Raw genomic sequence first — 13503 nt, forward strand, 5'->3', positions numbered from 1 at the left:
CGCTAATTTCCATTCTTTCTTCTGCTCCTCCTGGCTTTTAAGCATGTAGAGAAGAATCCAGGTATAAGGTTTGGTAGTAGAAGGGCAGTTTACTTCTGGCGGGCACTCATGAGAACCCACATATCCAGCGGCTTAATGCTGAACGCGCCGTTGGCATGAAGCTTATAGTTCTTATCCTCCAGCTCGAAGTTCACGTCCTTGATGATGCTGGCCAGTGTAAAGAATGCCCACTGCCAGGCCCACAACTTGCCGATGCACTCGCGCTTGCCGTTGCCGAAGCCCTTCTTCGCTGCGGCGGGCAGCTTGTCCCACTTGTCGCCAAGGACCTGCTCTGGCTTGAACTCCTCGGGGAATTCGAACACGGCCGGGTCGCGGTTGACCTGGTTCAGGACGGCGATCATGACCTGGTTGTGTGGGATTTGGTACTCGCCGCCGGCAAGCAGGACGGGGCTCTTGTCCTTAGAGGGGATTGGCTCGATATTGAAGCCGGGGGCGGTGGCGGACAGACGGATGGATTCGCGGAGGCAGGCTTCGACGTAGTTGAGTTGCTTCAGGTGTGCCAGGTCGATGAGACCGTCGCCGACCACGGAGTCGATCTCTTCTTGAGCTTTCTTGAGCGGCTCAGGGTTCTCCATCAGGTAGTACAGGGCATAGGATACGAGGTTAGCGGCAGTAGCAGCACCAATGAAGATGCTAATAATCTCGTCCAGATGCTGAGAGTCGCTCAGCTTTTCGCCGCTCTCAGGATCAACGCCATTGATGATCGCATCCAGCATATCCTTGCGAGCCTGATCGGGGTTGTTCAACCGGCTCTTCACGATGTCACTGGCGTAGGAGCGCATGGTCTTGGTCTGGCTGGAAAATCGGCCCTGATACAGCCAGTTGAGCAGCTTCGGGCGATTCGGCCGTTTCATGGCCTCCATTGTAGCACCCTCCCAGGCGTCAACCATCTTCTTAGCCTTGAGCCCGACCTCATCCTTCTTAAGCACTTCAACACGCTGGTTGAAGAAGCACTTCATGCAGGACGCCAGCAGAATCAAGTCCAGGTCGTCGGTGGCCTTAGTGCGCACCTTGGTGCCCGCCGACCATTTCTTGGTCAAATCAGGGACGACTTCGGCCATATCGTTGAAGACCGCGTCGGTGGCCTCTTGGGTGACATGGGGATACATAATCCGGTGCGCGATGCCCCAGCTCTTTTCATCGTCGTACGCGGTAAACAAACTATCGTGCACAGCGTACCTGATCTCCACGACAGGACCAGTCACACATTTGCGGAATCGCTTCTGGTCGCAGATTTCTTCGAGCAGGGCGACACTGCCGATGAAGACGATCTGGTGGCCCAGCGCATTGATCTTAAAGATAGAGCCTGGGATAATGGTAAGCGATCAAATGAACTAGATCCCACAGCTATTTCCCTGTATGCTCTATAACATACCATATTCCTTCGCGAGCTTATTTAGTGAACTCCACGTTTCGTTGGGGTTGACGTCGAACACATTACCCAGCAGGGGCACACCGGCTGGTCCAGGGATCTCGCTAGGCATGGCGAATCAAGCAATGAGGGGGGAATATCTCGCTATATTACACAAAACAATAAAGATAATCACAATAAAGACTGTAGAGTTGAGTTTGGGGAGGAAAGAAAAAAAATCAGGAACCTGCACGGGAGCGGGGGGCAGCAAGGTCCTAAAAAGCCAGACCCTCTTGAGCTTTCATCAAATCTTCAGCTCGCATGGTTTCCCGATCGACAGATCTCATTGTACATGTTCATTGGACCCAGATGGGGGGATGGGGCTTGTCAGGACTCCATCGTTCACAACAGGTTCGGCTTAGCTGACGAGATCGGCACGATCGCGATGTAATAGCGCAGATTGGCGGGCGACGATCGGCCTCGGATAGGCAATCCATCAAAGCTCTCTGGGGCCCATCTGGGACACATCTGCAGCCATCGGGGGCTGCTGGAGAACCCAAGCCTGCTAGGGGCTGTAGTGCAACCCTTGGGGGGCAATGGGGTTCCTCATGATTGTCAGCGGGTCTTCTGCTGGCTGGATCACGGGTTTTCTTCAGATGCTCCGTCGGTATGTCTTGACCGCTCTTGTGGCATGTTTCTTAGACATTTGGAGGGTTCGAGGATTGAGTGTGTAAGAGTGCCACATAAACTCTACATGCTGATCCAAACCTCTTGTGAAAGGTCTGTATTATGATGTGAGACTGGACAGCCGGAGCTGGATCGCTGGTGGCTGCTGATGATCAAATGGACACTGATTGGCGCCGGACCCATGGCCCAAGATCCCGAAGCCTACCAAATCTGAGTGGCTGATAGCGTCCGAGCTCGAGCGGCGATGTGGGGTCTTTGGCTGGTCCTGGGCATTTTGACATCATATTGATGGTCCCCAAATCAAGGGAGGCTGGGGGCCCGGGACAGCCGCTGCAGTGGTGCGGGTCACTGGGGATTCTGTGTGCCGTCGAAGACAAGGATGAAAAAGATCATGGTCACAGTCCTGCAACTTGAGCATGGCCTGTCCGTACACATATCCACCTATCCCCGCCGACTGCGTGGATAATCTCAAGCCACTGGCGGGATCTTCCCACCTGCCCAGGGAATTAATCCTGGTATCCAGTCAGGAAGCCCCCTCTCCCCCATCTTTTTCGTTGAGCGTGGCTGGCGCAATTGGTTGAGCTTGCGTTCCTCGTGAAAAGCATAGATGTATCCCGTGTTGACAATTGGTGCCGCTTTGGTCCAGGAACCCGCTCGGACAAGTGGGGATCTCGCGAAGAGGCCAGCGCCAGAGCGCTACAGGAATCCACTGTGACCGCCGGCAACGAACGCCTACTGCGCTCACACCATCGCTCGCTGGCGCCCTGTCCCTTCGTGTACCAGGTCACCGAGGCCGACGAGAAGAAAATCTGGGTAGTGAGCGTTGGACCGAACGTACCGATCTACGACACCCACGCCGGCGGTCGCGAGATTCACATCCATCCGGAGTATTTGCTGCCCCAGCTGTCGCAGGTGTACAGTGGAAGTCGCAAGGATCCCCTGCATCGTCGAATCAATCCGCGACGGTTTCTGCCCCCGTCAGACTTGGAGCTGTTACGTCGGTTTTTTCCCTCGGCGGTCGGCGCGCGGGTCCTCATCTCGGGGTTCATCATTGTGTTGTTTGACAATCGCAAGGATATCGAGGCGTCATGGTTGGAAGGCTGTGTACCCTCCTTTGGCCTTCTACGGCTGGGTTATGATGTCGCGGTACATTACCCGACTGAGACAGTTATGGATAGCGGGAATGCAGTCTCTAGCTCTCCGGACGAGACTGAGTCCGCCACACCCTTGGGTTTGAAGCTGAAATTCCCAAATGGATCGCAAGGCATTGCGGTGCCGACTCATGCGTTTGTTGACGTGAAAACACCCCAGGAGAATATCTCGCAAAAACATGAGAGCTGGCTGAGCAAGACAAAGGCTACGTTCTCGAAGGCCGCTGTGATGAGAGTCAGGGAACGTATCAAGATGGGAACCCCCGTTGACTCAGCGCTTGGAAAAAGTGTCTGGTTTGTGCAGGAGCCAAAGGAGGTATGACTTGTTGTTGCTTTCGTTGTCCGTTTAGAGCAAGTTGATGCTTCCATCACGGGACTCGCAGCTGATGCAGCCAGAAAATTGGAAACGTCACGACGACTTACGACCATCACATCGCCCGCATGTCCACTTTTCCACAAACCATCGATCACGACACGTCAATTGTGACGGGCGATCACCTGCCGAAGGTGTTGAACCCCCCGCGAGCCCCTAGGATCATCGGCTGGGGCGACTATCGACACACGCTGGACGGCCACCTCGTCTTCGCCATGGCCCTCAATGCACTTTCGGAGAATTCCAAGGCAAAGAATCGCAGAGATCCATTTGGGACCATCCAGAAGGCTATCGTCGAGGGCACCGAGTATCTCTGGAACCGCAAGACGCGTACGCAGTCGGCCGCTATTTTGTGGCGCGCAATGCACGATGGCACCGAAATGGAAGGTCTATCTGGATCGGTGTTGTGCCTGGGCGAATCCACTGATCCGAACTGTCGTGCGGTGCTGTTGAAGCATTTTGAGACTCCAATCTGCCCGCCACATTTCCATGAGACGGAAAACGCTACGGCCCATGGGGATTTTTCTTGGTCCAGTATAAGCGGTGGGTTTGTGCTTCCTCCCGAGATTCGAGATGCGCAGATTATCTGCGAGACCGACGAGTCGTCTGCTATTCCTTTAGACGAACAAACGTGGGATATTGAATAACTCGGATCATTTTTGATCATCTGCCTAAGTCCATACAGCCTGAATGGGAGACCACCAGCTCCTGACTAGAATGATCTTCGCGACATTTACCGCCTTCCGTCGTTCAGCTATGGCTAAAATCGCCATTATACCTAGTTTCAGCTGAAACAAACATCCTTTGGAGATATCTGCTATCTTCAGAGGAAATTGCAGTGCGCAAAACCTCGGCCATCGAGGTATATGAAGCATTGGGGATCGCTTCTTTCCTGAGTTCTATCTCAGCATCTACCCAGCCAAACACAATTATCATAAGCAATTAATCTCGATGCTTGGGCATAATTACGTTCCCCCGCGCCCAATACACAAGTTCGACGGCTTGAAAGACAGCTGAGCGTTACCCACTGCCCTGAACAGATTTAATGGGGAGGACGATTCAAATCTAGTGAAATTGCTCGTCCTTGTGATAAATCGCCATAGTCGCTGTCTGACCTCAAACAGCCTATCAAACCATCCTAGCCACCAGACCGCAGTCAGAGACCACTCACTTGGAAGTAAATTTTTGATATATCATTGTGACGATATATTGTTGCTTCCTTGCTGTCTGTTTTTGTTGCATTATTTCGGTGGTTGTGCTTTATCTGCGTTCTCGACTAAAAAGGATATTTTCTCGCCTCTCCTGTAGAGAATACAATCACTCTAGCATTTCCTACTCTATTATTAGATATTTTGTAGAAGAAGACCGGTTCGGGAGGCCTTCGCGGCTTTGACCAGTTGCGTCAAGAGCTTTATTGCTATTCTATGAATAGAAATAACGATAACTGATTTTCGACGAGCAACTTTCATGAGATTGTAGGACCACAATTCAGATACGTATCTAGGATCCCCATGACTCCGCATGACCCCAATTGATGTTATCAAACATCTTTTCCGTTTGAGTTGAGAATCATTCAGATACTAGCTGCCCCCTGTCGCCCAAGATATCAATATCTCATTGCCTTGGTTTGGCCCCGAGAACCACATTTGTACTTGAGCATGTAGTAGAAATCTCTTTTGGATTTATACCCCCAAAGAATATTCTAATACCAAAGACCTTGGTATACTATTGAACGTCAACGTTCCTGCTTCTGTTAGCGAGCGCTACGGCAGCCCTTGACTTCTAGCACTAGGCACATTTTCCAGAGGCTCCTATTCAGTTCTCCTTTCTATAGTGATTGATTCTACTCCCCTATTATATCGCTTCCGCGGATAGACCTGAACGCAAAATGTGAAGACCAGAGTGGTCATGGTGGTTTGAGATGCTCTGAGCGGATTGGAAAGGACAAAAAAATTGGCTACTCTGTCTATAGGCAGGACCTTTCCGTATTCCGCCGCGATTACTCAACATCCACAGCTCCTAGCAGTAACCTTGGCACCCTTCGTTGATAAAAACCCCACCTTTGACGCGTCGGCTGTTTTTCGTCGTATAGGTCATAGTGGAGTTTCGAATATTAACGGCGCGCATATCTACATCCTTGCAGAAACAACCTCGGCTCCTCGTCTATCGACATCCTTATCCCACAAAGCCATGCACAAAAGAAAGCGCGCATCTCTATTTAGCCTTTTACTATTTGACCCAGTGCCCCGTTCCAACTTTCTGTTTCGGGACACAAGTGGAGTGTCTCGGCGGTGCCGTGCCCGTCGAGCTCCCGAGAGTCTCGGCAGCGCCCCGATTCATTTTTGTTGAGTCGGACACGTTAACGGAGTTGGGAACGCGGCCCGGCGCTGCTGAGCTTCGGGGCGCGTTTGATTTGTTCCCAAGCGCGTCTGTTCCTTGTCAGCTCCACTGGAAAAAAAGAGGCCTTATTGATCATCACCAGTTAAAACAGGGTTTGAAGTATTATTTGCATCAAAATAATGACAATCGAATAATGATAGTATTGATAATATTTAATAATAATATTAATAATAATCTGAGAACTGGAATGATCTTAGTGCGGGTCCAGGCTCTACGGCTTCTCAACCTCGGCTCTTCCCCGATCGGGCAATTAGAAGCAAAACACCTCGTCGCTCAGCTTCGATACCGACCCGGGCTTCTGGAAACCGAGCGCGGCCAAGTTCTTCTTCGTCGCGCTCACCATGCCGGGCGGCCCACACAGCATGATCTTGGTGTCCGGTCCTGGCCCCGGCAGGTGCGCGCGCAGCACCGTCTGATCCACATACCCAGTCCCGTAGGCCCAGTCCTCGGGCGCCGAGTCAAGCATGTACCACAGCTTGAAGTTCTTCGGGTAACGCCGCGCAAAGGTCTCCAGCTCTGTTCGCAGCAGGATGTCCGCCTCCGAGCGGTTCGCGTAGATCAGGCTGATCTCGGTCGTGTCGGTCTCATTCTCGCAGATCGCCCGGATGAGCTGGTACATCGGTGTGATGCCCGTACCGCCGGCGACCATGCCAATCTTAGAGCAGAGATCCTTAGTATACTTCATCGCGCCCTTGGGGCCGCGGAACTCGACCTCGTCGCCGATGGAGAGGCCCGCTAGGTACTTCCCGCTGAGGAGGCCGTCCGGATAGCATTTCACCACGAGCTCGATGCGTCCGCGGTCGAGGTTATTGGAGGTCGGAGTATAAGACCGCGTCACGATAGCTCCGTCGACCTCGGCCTTGATGGCGACGTGCTGTCCGATCGGCAGGCCTAGGACGCCTTGAGCATCGGGCAGCTTGAAGACAAAGCGGAACACATTAGAGGAGAGCTGGTCCTTCTCAACCAGGGGCAGTTTTTGGTATTGTTGCGGCTCAAGGAACCCACGAGTCAAATGCGGATCCACGCGAATGACCTTCTTGGCCTTGATCCGCGGCGGGTAGCGCATGAAGCCAGACTCGACCTTGGTGAAACGACTGGCCTGGCGAGCAACCATCAACCCGATAGTGCCGCCAATGATACTCGCGACAAGGAATCCGTTCACGAAACCCCCTTGAGGCAGGTGGAGGCTCTTCAGTTGTCGAGGAAGCAGTCGAGAAATCGCATCCATGCCGGGGAACAGACGAGCGCTTCCATGGGTGTAGATATAGAGAACTGGGAGGGCACTGCCAACAACACCAGCAAGTGCTCCAAGCTTACTAAATGACGAAGGCTTAGGGGCTTCGGGAGTTTTTTGCGACACCACTCGCACGGCTTTGGGACGCACATATTGCTGTGCGTCCTTCAGTGTGCCCACAAGATAGGGCTGCATGATCTCGCGCGCATCTTCGGAGTGGCCCACATCCTCGTAGGCCGCTGTGGCATCTTGACCGGCTACTTCGACGAGGACTTCCGCACCACCAGGGTGATCTTGCGCATATTTAGTGATATCGAATACTAGTCATGGTTAGGAAGAGATGGCCGTGTGCGAAGATCGACTACTGACCTTGTCCGTGAATCACAATCCATAAGTCGCCCTTGGTATTATGCGCAGCAATCTCTTGCATGCTATACTCCGGTACCTCCACCTCCGTGTTCCATTGAGACTGAGACTCGGTTGTTTCTGAAGCTGCCATAATGTCTGATCACAAAGCAAAAAGAAAGCGTCGACGGGTGTGACCGTGTCAACCGGGCAATGCGGGAATAAAAGAATGTTTTTGGATATGGATTCAAGCAGGATCCCAGTCGTCAACTCGATATCCACTCAACCAAAAAAGTCTAACAGAAAAATCCTTGAAACGAATTCGGGCAATTTCCATGCATAAAATGAGCAGCCCCTTTGCATTTTCGCGACTCTCTGCCTCGGCGCAAATCCAAAGAACATTCGGCCCGCTCAAACTTCAAACTATACGGCTCGGACGGCGCTCACCCAGGGGACGGCACCGCCATCCCGTTGCCGAATTCACCGCCATCCCGAAACACGGCCCAATCAGAGCCCATATGAAACTCATTGTGGAAATGTGCCAGGCCATGGTATCAGAGACCTCGAAGAAAAAGTAAAAGTGGATCCGCCGATCTTCCCTCGATTCGACCGAATTCGTAAATGCAGTGGACCCCGTATCAAAATCACCGAAACTGCCGAGGCAGGCCTTCAGGCTGCTACAAGGTGTATATCGCGCATTATGAAATCTGTAATCAAAAGAAGTGTCCTTACATGAGTCCGAATCGTTGGTCCTGGTTCCTGGATCTTGGATAAGGGCGTGGGCTCGGTGGAGTCCCGTCTCAACGAGGACAGACTCGGCCCTGATGCTGCTGGATTGCGCGAGGCCGCTATAAATACTATATGTCCCCGTACACTTTGCTGGGCCCCTCCTTTTTTCCTTTCCTTGCTGGCAACATTGCACATCACTCTCATTTACATAACCATTAGCATGGTGGTCAAGCAATTTTATCTGCTGGGAGAGTCCAGCTCCACGGCTCGGGGGATCGAGGTGGACTCAACACTTGACAACGAGGGCCTACAGCATCTTCTTGCAAGCCAATTCGCCATTGTCGAACCTAATGGTGAGTCAATTGATACTCCATTCACGTAGACCAAATTGCTTATTCCCTCAATCGTATAGGAATTGGGTTTCAGTCAGAAGATTCAATTCTCTCCAGCATATCTGAGGTCCTGGCAACAGACCTCATCGCCATTTCAATAGACGGCAAGCCAGTCAAGGAAGTCCCGGGCCCTAAGGGCCTCCCATTTGTCGGTAACTTCTTCGAGATTTACCCCGATCATCTGGGCAACCACCAGCGTCTTTTTGATCAATATGGCCCTATCTTCCAAACTACCAACATGGGCCGCACCATCTACCAAACCAATGACCCTCAACTTTCCGCCATCGTCTTCTCCGAGTCTGACTTTTTTACCAAGAAGATCAACGAGGCACATCCCCTCTACCCAATCAAGAACCAAGACGCTGGTGTTTTCCTGGGTGACACTGACACGCCCGAATGGCGCGCTGCCCACAAATTCCTCCCGCCGGCGCTAGGCCCGAAGGCCGTGCGCCACTACGCGCCCACCATGCAGGAGACTGTCGAGGACGCCTTCTCCGTCTTTGACCAGCTTGATGATCAAGGCGAAGCCTGGAATGTGTATCAGTACATGTTGAAGCTGGGCTCGCAGGCCGTGGGCAAGCTCGTCCTCGGCATTGACTTCAAGCACTTCTCATCGCCTGATGCGCCGCCACACGAACTGGTCTATCGCATTGCGGAATCTCTGACTTTGAATAAGAAGGTCGCTGCCCGGGGCGACTGGTACGCGAAGTTGCCGTTTGGCGACCCGAAGAAGCTGCGGGATGCCCGATGGCGCATCGTTGAGATGGTCAATGAGTCTATTGCGAATGCGTCCCGCGGCGGTGTTGAGGACCTGCCTCTCCAAGATGCGGCGTTGAAGGCAACAAATATGGTTGGTGAGTTATTATCACAAAGAGAAAGAGAGAAAGAGTTCGCCGACGCTAACTTTGGTCCCTTACCCCCAAGACTACGCGATCCGAGCCACCGATAACAAGGGCGAAAAGCTGCCAAAAACCAGCCTGATGCAAGCCCTTGTCGTAGCCACCGGCGCCGGCTTCACAACCACCAGCTCCCTGCTGTCCTGGCTGATCTACTCGCTCGTGCACTACGACGGCATGCAGGAACGCCTGCTGCAAGAACTAATCGACCACGACATTGACGCCGACACCCAGATCACTGCCGACCTGACTGACCAACTCACCTTCATGGACAAGTTCATTAAAGAGACCCAGCGCCGCCACAACCCGTCGTACCAGCCCGCTCGCACCGCCAAGGTCGACCTCATCCTACCTGGTGGCTACAAATTACCCCAGGATGCCGTCGTCATCCCCGCCCTGCACCACGTCCACAATAACCCGGCCGTATGGGACAACCCGGCCCGCTTCGACCCCGACCGCTGGGACACAGATGCCGTCAAGAATCGTCACAAGGCGGCGTACATCCCCTTCGCAACGGGCCCGCGCATGTGCATCGGGTTTAATTTCGCGCTGCAAGAAGTCAAGGTGTTCTTGCCGAAACTGCTGTACCGGTATAAGTTCACGCGGGAGAGTGATGGCCCGATCGAGTATGATCCCATGTTCCAGCTAATCCGTCCGAATAATCTGTATGTGCGGGCGGAGCGGCGCGTGAAGTGGCCGCCGAAAAGTGAAGCATGAGTGAAAGGGTGAAATGGATAAAAGGAAGCGGCTCAGGGTTGATTGTACTATATAATAGCGACTCGGAGTTGATCGACTAAAGGCGGTCATCATCATAATGGAATTCTATCTCTTTACGCACAATGACCGAATTATATGCGGAGAGACTAAGGCATGTCAGAGACTCAAACTAAATATATTTCCGTAGGGAAAGAAGAGCGAATCTAGAAACAACAGCAATTATTGAAAGTACTCGGGGATATGGGGAGGGGAGGGGGGGTTTATTGGAAGTATAGAAAAAATTATAGTTTATCAGATCCATTAGCCGCGCCACCATTGGCCGTCGCGCAACAACAGTGGTTTTTTCGAACCTTCTAACCCCATCGCGATGCCCTCCGCGATACGTGCTTCGATTCTATCTTCTTCCATTCAATCACCTCCAGTTACTTTCAATCTAATCAGTCTCCAATCAAGTCCACTACAGCCCTACACGTGAACCCTTAAAAGTCGGAGCGTAAACGCTAAGACGAAGAAGACACTTCCTGTCTCCACTTGCTCCTTTATTTTCGCGCCACGCACCCGCAAGGGCGTATCTCCGAAGCTCGGGTCTATTAACTCAACAGGCACCAAAATCCCGATTTGCCGACTCATCACTAATCTTCCTCGCAACCCTCGTCATTCTCCCACTACCATCATCTTCCCATAACGCAACTATGGCCAACGACCCTCGGGCGCAGGCCTCGCGCCCGTGCCGCGTCCTCACCAACGCCCTCGACGAGCTCGGCCTAATCACCATGTGGCACGCCTCGCGCGATGTCAAGTTCCTCTGCGCCCAGCGCTTCGTGCGCCTGTTCGCCTACGGCGGCTCAACCCTTATTTTGGCTTCGTATCTGTCGGCAATTGGCATCTCTGATGATCGCATCGGCCTGTTCATGACCCTGACGCTGGTCGGCGATGTCGTGATTAGCTTCTTCTTGACCTTGTTCGCCGACGCCATGGGCCGCAAAGCGGTGCTGTCGCTGGGCTCGGTGTTGATGGCTGCGAGTGGAGTCGTGTTTGCGCTGTTCGGCAATTACTGGATTTTGCTGGCGGCGGCTGTCTTTGGGGTCATCAGTCCGAGGTAGGTTTAATTTCGCTTTTGCTTCTCCATCAATACTGTCTACTTGGATTACTTTCTTTTCTGTTTTTTTTTCCTTTGCCCCCTTCTTTTCCAAGGCATGCGGGGTTTGGGGCGGTTGCTGCCTACACTTCCCTTTTTTTTGAGTGTCGGTGCGAAGTCCGATAGCTGACACAGGAGTCTCCACAGTGGAAACGAGATCGGCCCTTTCCGCGCGGTCGAGGAATCGACCTTGGCCCATCTGACACCGCATGAGCGGCTCCCGGATGTCTTCGCCTGGTACTCGCTGGTCGGGACCGCCGGCACGGCCCTTGGCCAGTTGATCTGCGGCTGGACCATCACCTCGCTACAGTCGCTGCACGGTTGGGCATTCATCCCGTCGTGCCGTATTATCTTCTTCGTCTATGCGGCGGTCGGTGTAATCAAGTTGCTGCTGACGCTGACGCTAAGCCGCGAGGTGGAGGCCAACAGGGTCGACAAACCCCAGAACCAGGCGCAGAATGGCGAGACACGTCCGTTGCTGGCAGACTCGAGTACGGTCGACCAGCAGGAGCAGCAGACTCCGAAGAAGAAAGGCGTATTTGCCTCGATTGAGAAGGACCTGTGGTCTCTTGTGATTCGTCTCTTTATCTTGTTTGGATTGGACTCTTTCGCTTCTGGATTGGCGTCTCTGTAAGTGTGCAAAAGAAATCCTCAGTCCTACCTATCAAAGTTATACGACGAGCAACGGATTTGGTTGGCTGACGTGATCTCCAGGTCCTGGATGACATACTTCTTCCACCGCAAGTTCAACCTTCCGGAGGGCGAGCTGGGCACGATTTTCTTCGTGACCAGCACCATTGCGGCGGCATCGATGCTCGTCGCGTCCTCGATTGCCAAGCGCATTGGCAATGTCAAGGTAAGAAATGAACCTCCTCTCTTAGCTTTGTAATACGCTCTTATATCATTGACTGACTGCGTCAATCCACGTAGACGATGGTCTTCACCCACCTACCCTCGGCCATTGCTCTCTCCCTCATCTCTGTACCCAATAGCCTACCCTTGGCCCTGACTTTCCTCGTTCTGCGCGCCTGCTCGCAGAACATGGATGTTGCGCCGCGCTCTGCTTTCCTGGCCGCCGCTTTGCCATCCGACAAGCGGACCGCTATTATGGGTGCTGTGAACGTGGTCAAGACTACCAGCCAGAGTCTCGGCCCTCTGCTGACCGGTATCTTGGCCCGCAACAACATGTTCGGCGTGTCTTTCATCATTGCGGGTATCCTCAAGGTGGTGTATGACCTAGGCATGCTTGTCAGTTTTGCAGGAACAGAGGCAGCCAAGCGCAAACAGGCCCAGGAGGCTGATGAGGAAAATCAGTAAAAAAAATATTGGGATATAATGAGTTCTGGTGACATTTTATAGTCTCTTGTCATTCGTCTCATGTACAAACACACCGTCTGTTGCTGTAACCTTGGAGGGGCTGGCAGTGTACCACAAGAATTCATGGGCACAAAAGCAAAACATGGCATACACTCGTATTGCGAAAAAGAAAAATCCCCTGCTGGTTTTATTTGTTTACCAATTTGAGCGTCCTGTCGTTTTTGGTTGTATATCTTACGTGCCAGTCATCTCCCACAATGAATATATTGGAAAGAGATGTCAGATTTGCGACCTCTACAATATCTCAGTAACTTGGTGCTAGTAGCTCTCTTGGCTCAGAGATGGCGCAATTCATCACCAGTCAGCATCCGCACTAGTCGGGTATTTGGTCTTATTTTACCAGCCTTGTGAGTCGTGGATAATCATTAACCTTATCGGCTCTTCCAATCGGCCTTTGCCATCTTCCGTCTCAAAACCCCTCCAAAGTACAACTTCCACTCTTTCAACTCTCCAACACTCTAGCATTCCCCCAAATTCCGAGACACGTCACCTCCGCGCAAGCAACTTCTGGTCATAATTACTCTGTGCCCTGCATTGATTTTCCGGGGGTGCAGCATGGTACGGGTTTAGGCAGAAGCTTTTCCCCAAGGCTCGCACCAACCACCTCCCGTCCACAGAAGTATAACCGGGATCCACCTGAAAAGTGTTTCTGT

General features: G+C 52.6%; 5 protein-coding genes across 5 annotated transcripts; 3 read left to right on the plus strand and 2 right to left on the minus strand.

Moving 5' to 3' along the window:
* Window positions 1–89: 89 nt before the first annotated feature.
* N7462_001443 (uncharacterized protein) lies at window positions 90–1544 on the minus strand (the record flags this gene model as incomplete). Its single annotated transcript, XM_057073169.1, has 2 exons — window positions 90–1366; window positions 1436–1544. 2 exons carry the CDS (start codon window positions 1542–1544, stop codon window positions 90–92), a joined length of 1386 nt encoding a protein of 461 aa, XP_056936810.1.
* Window positions 1545–2477: 933 nt separating this feature from the next.
* Window positions 2478–4269, plus strand: N7462_001444 (uncharacterized protein; the record flags this gene model as incomplete). Its single annotated transcript, XM_057073170.1, has 3 exons — window positions 2478–2521; window positions 2701–3565; window positions 3646–4269. 3 exons carry the CDS (start codon window positions 2478–2480, stop codon window positions 4267–4269), a joined length of 1533 nt encoding a protein of 510 aa, XP_056936811.1.
* A 2003-nt stretch (window positions 4270–6272) lies between these two features.
* Window positions 6273–7755, minus strand: N7462_001445 (putative cytochrome b5 reductase; the record flags this gene model as incomplete). The annotated part of the gene is made up of 2 exons (XM_057073171.1): window positions 6273–7576; window positions 7626–7755. The coding sequence occupies 2 exons, from the start codon at window positions 7753–7755 to the stop codon at window positions 6273–6275; spliced, it is 1434 nt and encodes a 477-aa protein (XP_056936812.1).
* Window positions 7756–8550: 795 nt separating this feature from the next.
* N7462_001446 (cytochrome P450) lies at window positions 8551–10335 on the plus strand (the record flags this gene model as incomplete). Its single annotated transcript, XM_057073172.1, has 3 exons — window positions 8551–8683; window positions 8743–9576; window positions 9647–10335. 3 exons carry the CDS (start codon window positions 8551–8553, stop codon window positions 10333–10335), a joined length of 1656 nt encoding a protein of 551 aa, XP_056936813.1.
* A 692-nt stretch (window positions 10336–11027) lies between these two features.
* On the plus strand, window positions 11028–12790 carry N7462_001447 (putative MFS transporter; the record flags this gene model as incomplete). Its single annotated transcript, XM_057073173.1, has 4 exons — window positions 11028–11434; window positions 11621–12103; window positions 12188–12329; window positions 12404–12790. 4 exons carry the CDS (start codon window positions 11028–11030, stop codon window positions 12788–12790), a joined length of 1419 nt encoding a protein of 472 aa, XP_056936814.1.
* Between the last annotated feature and the right edge of the window lie 713 nt (window positions 12791–13503).

Source organism: Penicillium macrosclerotiorum (assembly GCF_028827735.1).
Source record: "Penicillium macrosclerotiorum strain IBT 26536 chromosome Unknown utg000002l_segment0_segment0, whole genome shotgun sequence".
NCBI lineage: Eukaryota > Fungi > Ascomycota > Eurotiomycetes > Eurotiales > Aspergillaceae > Penicillium > Penicillium macrosclerotiorum.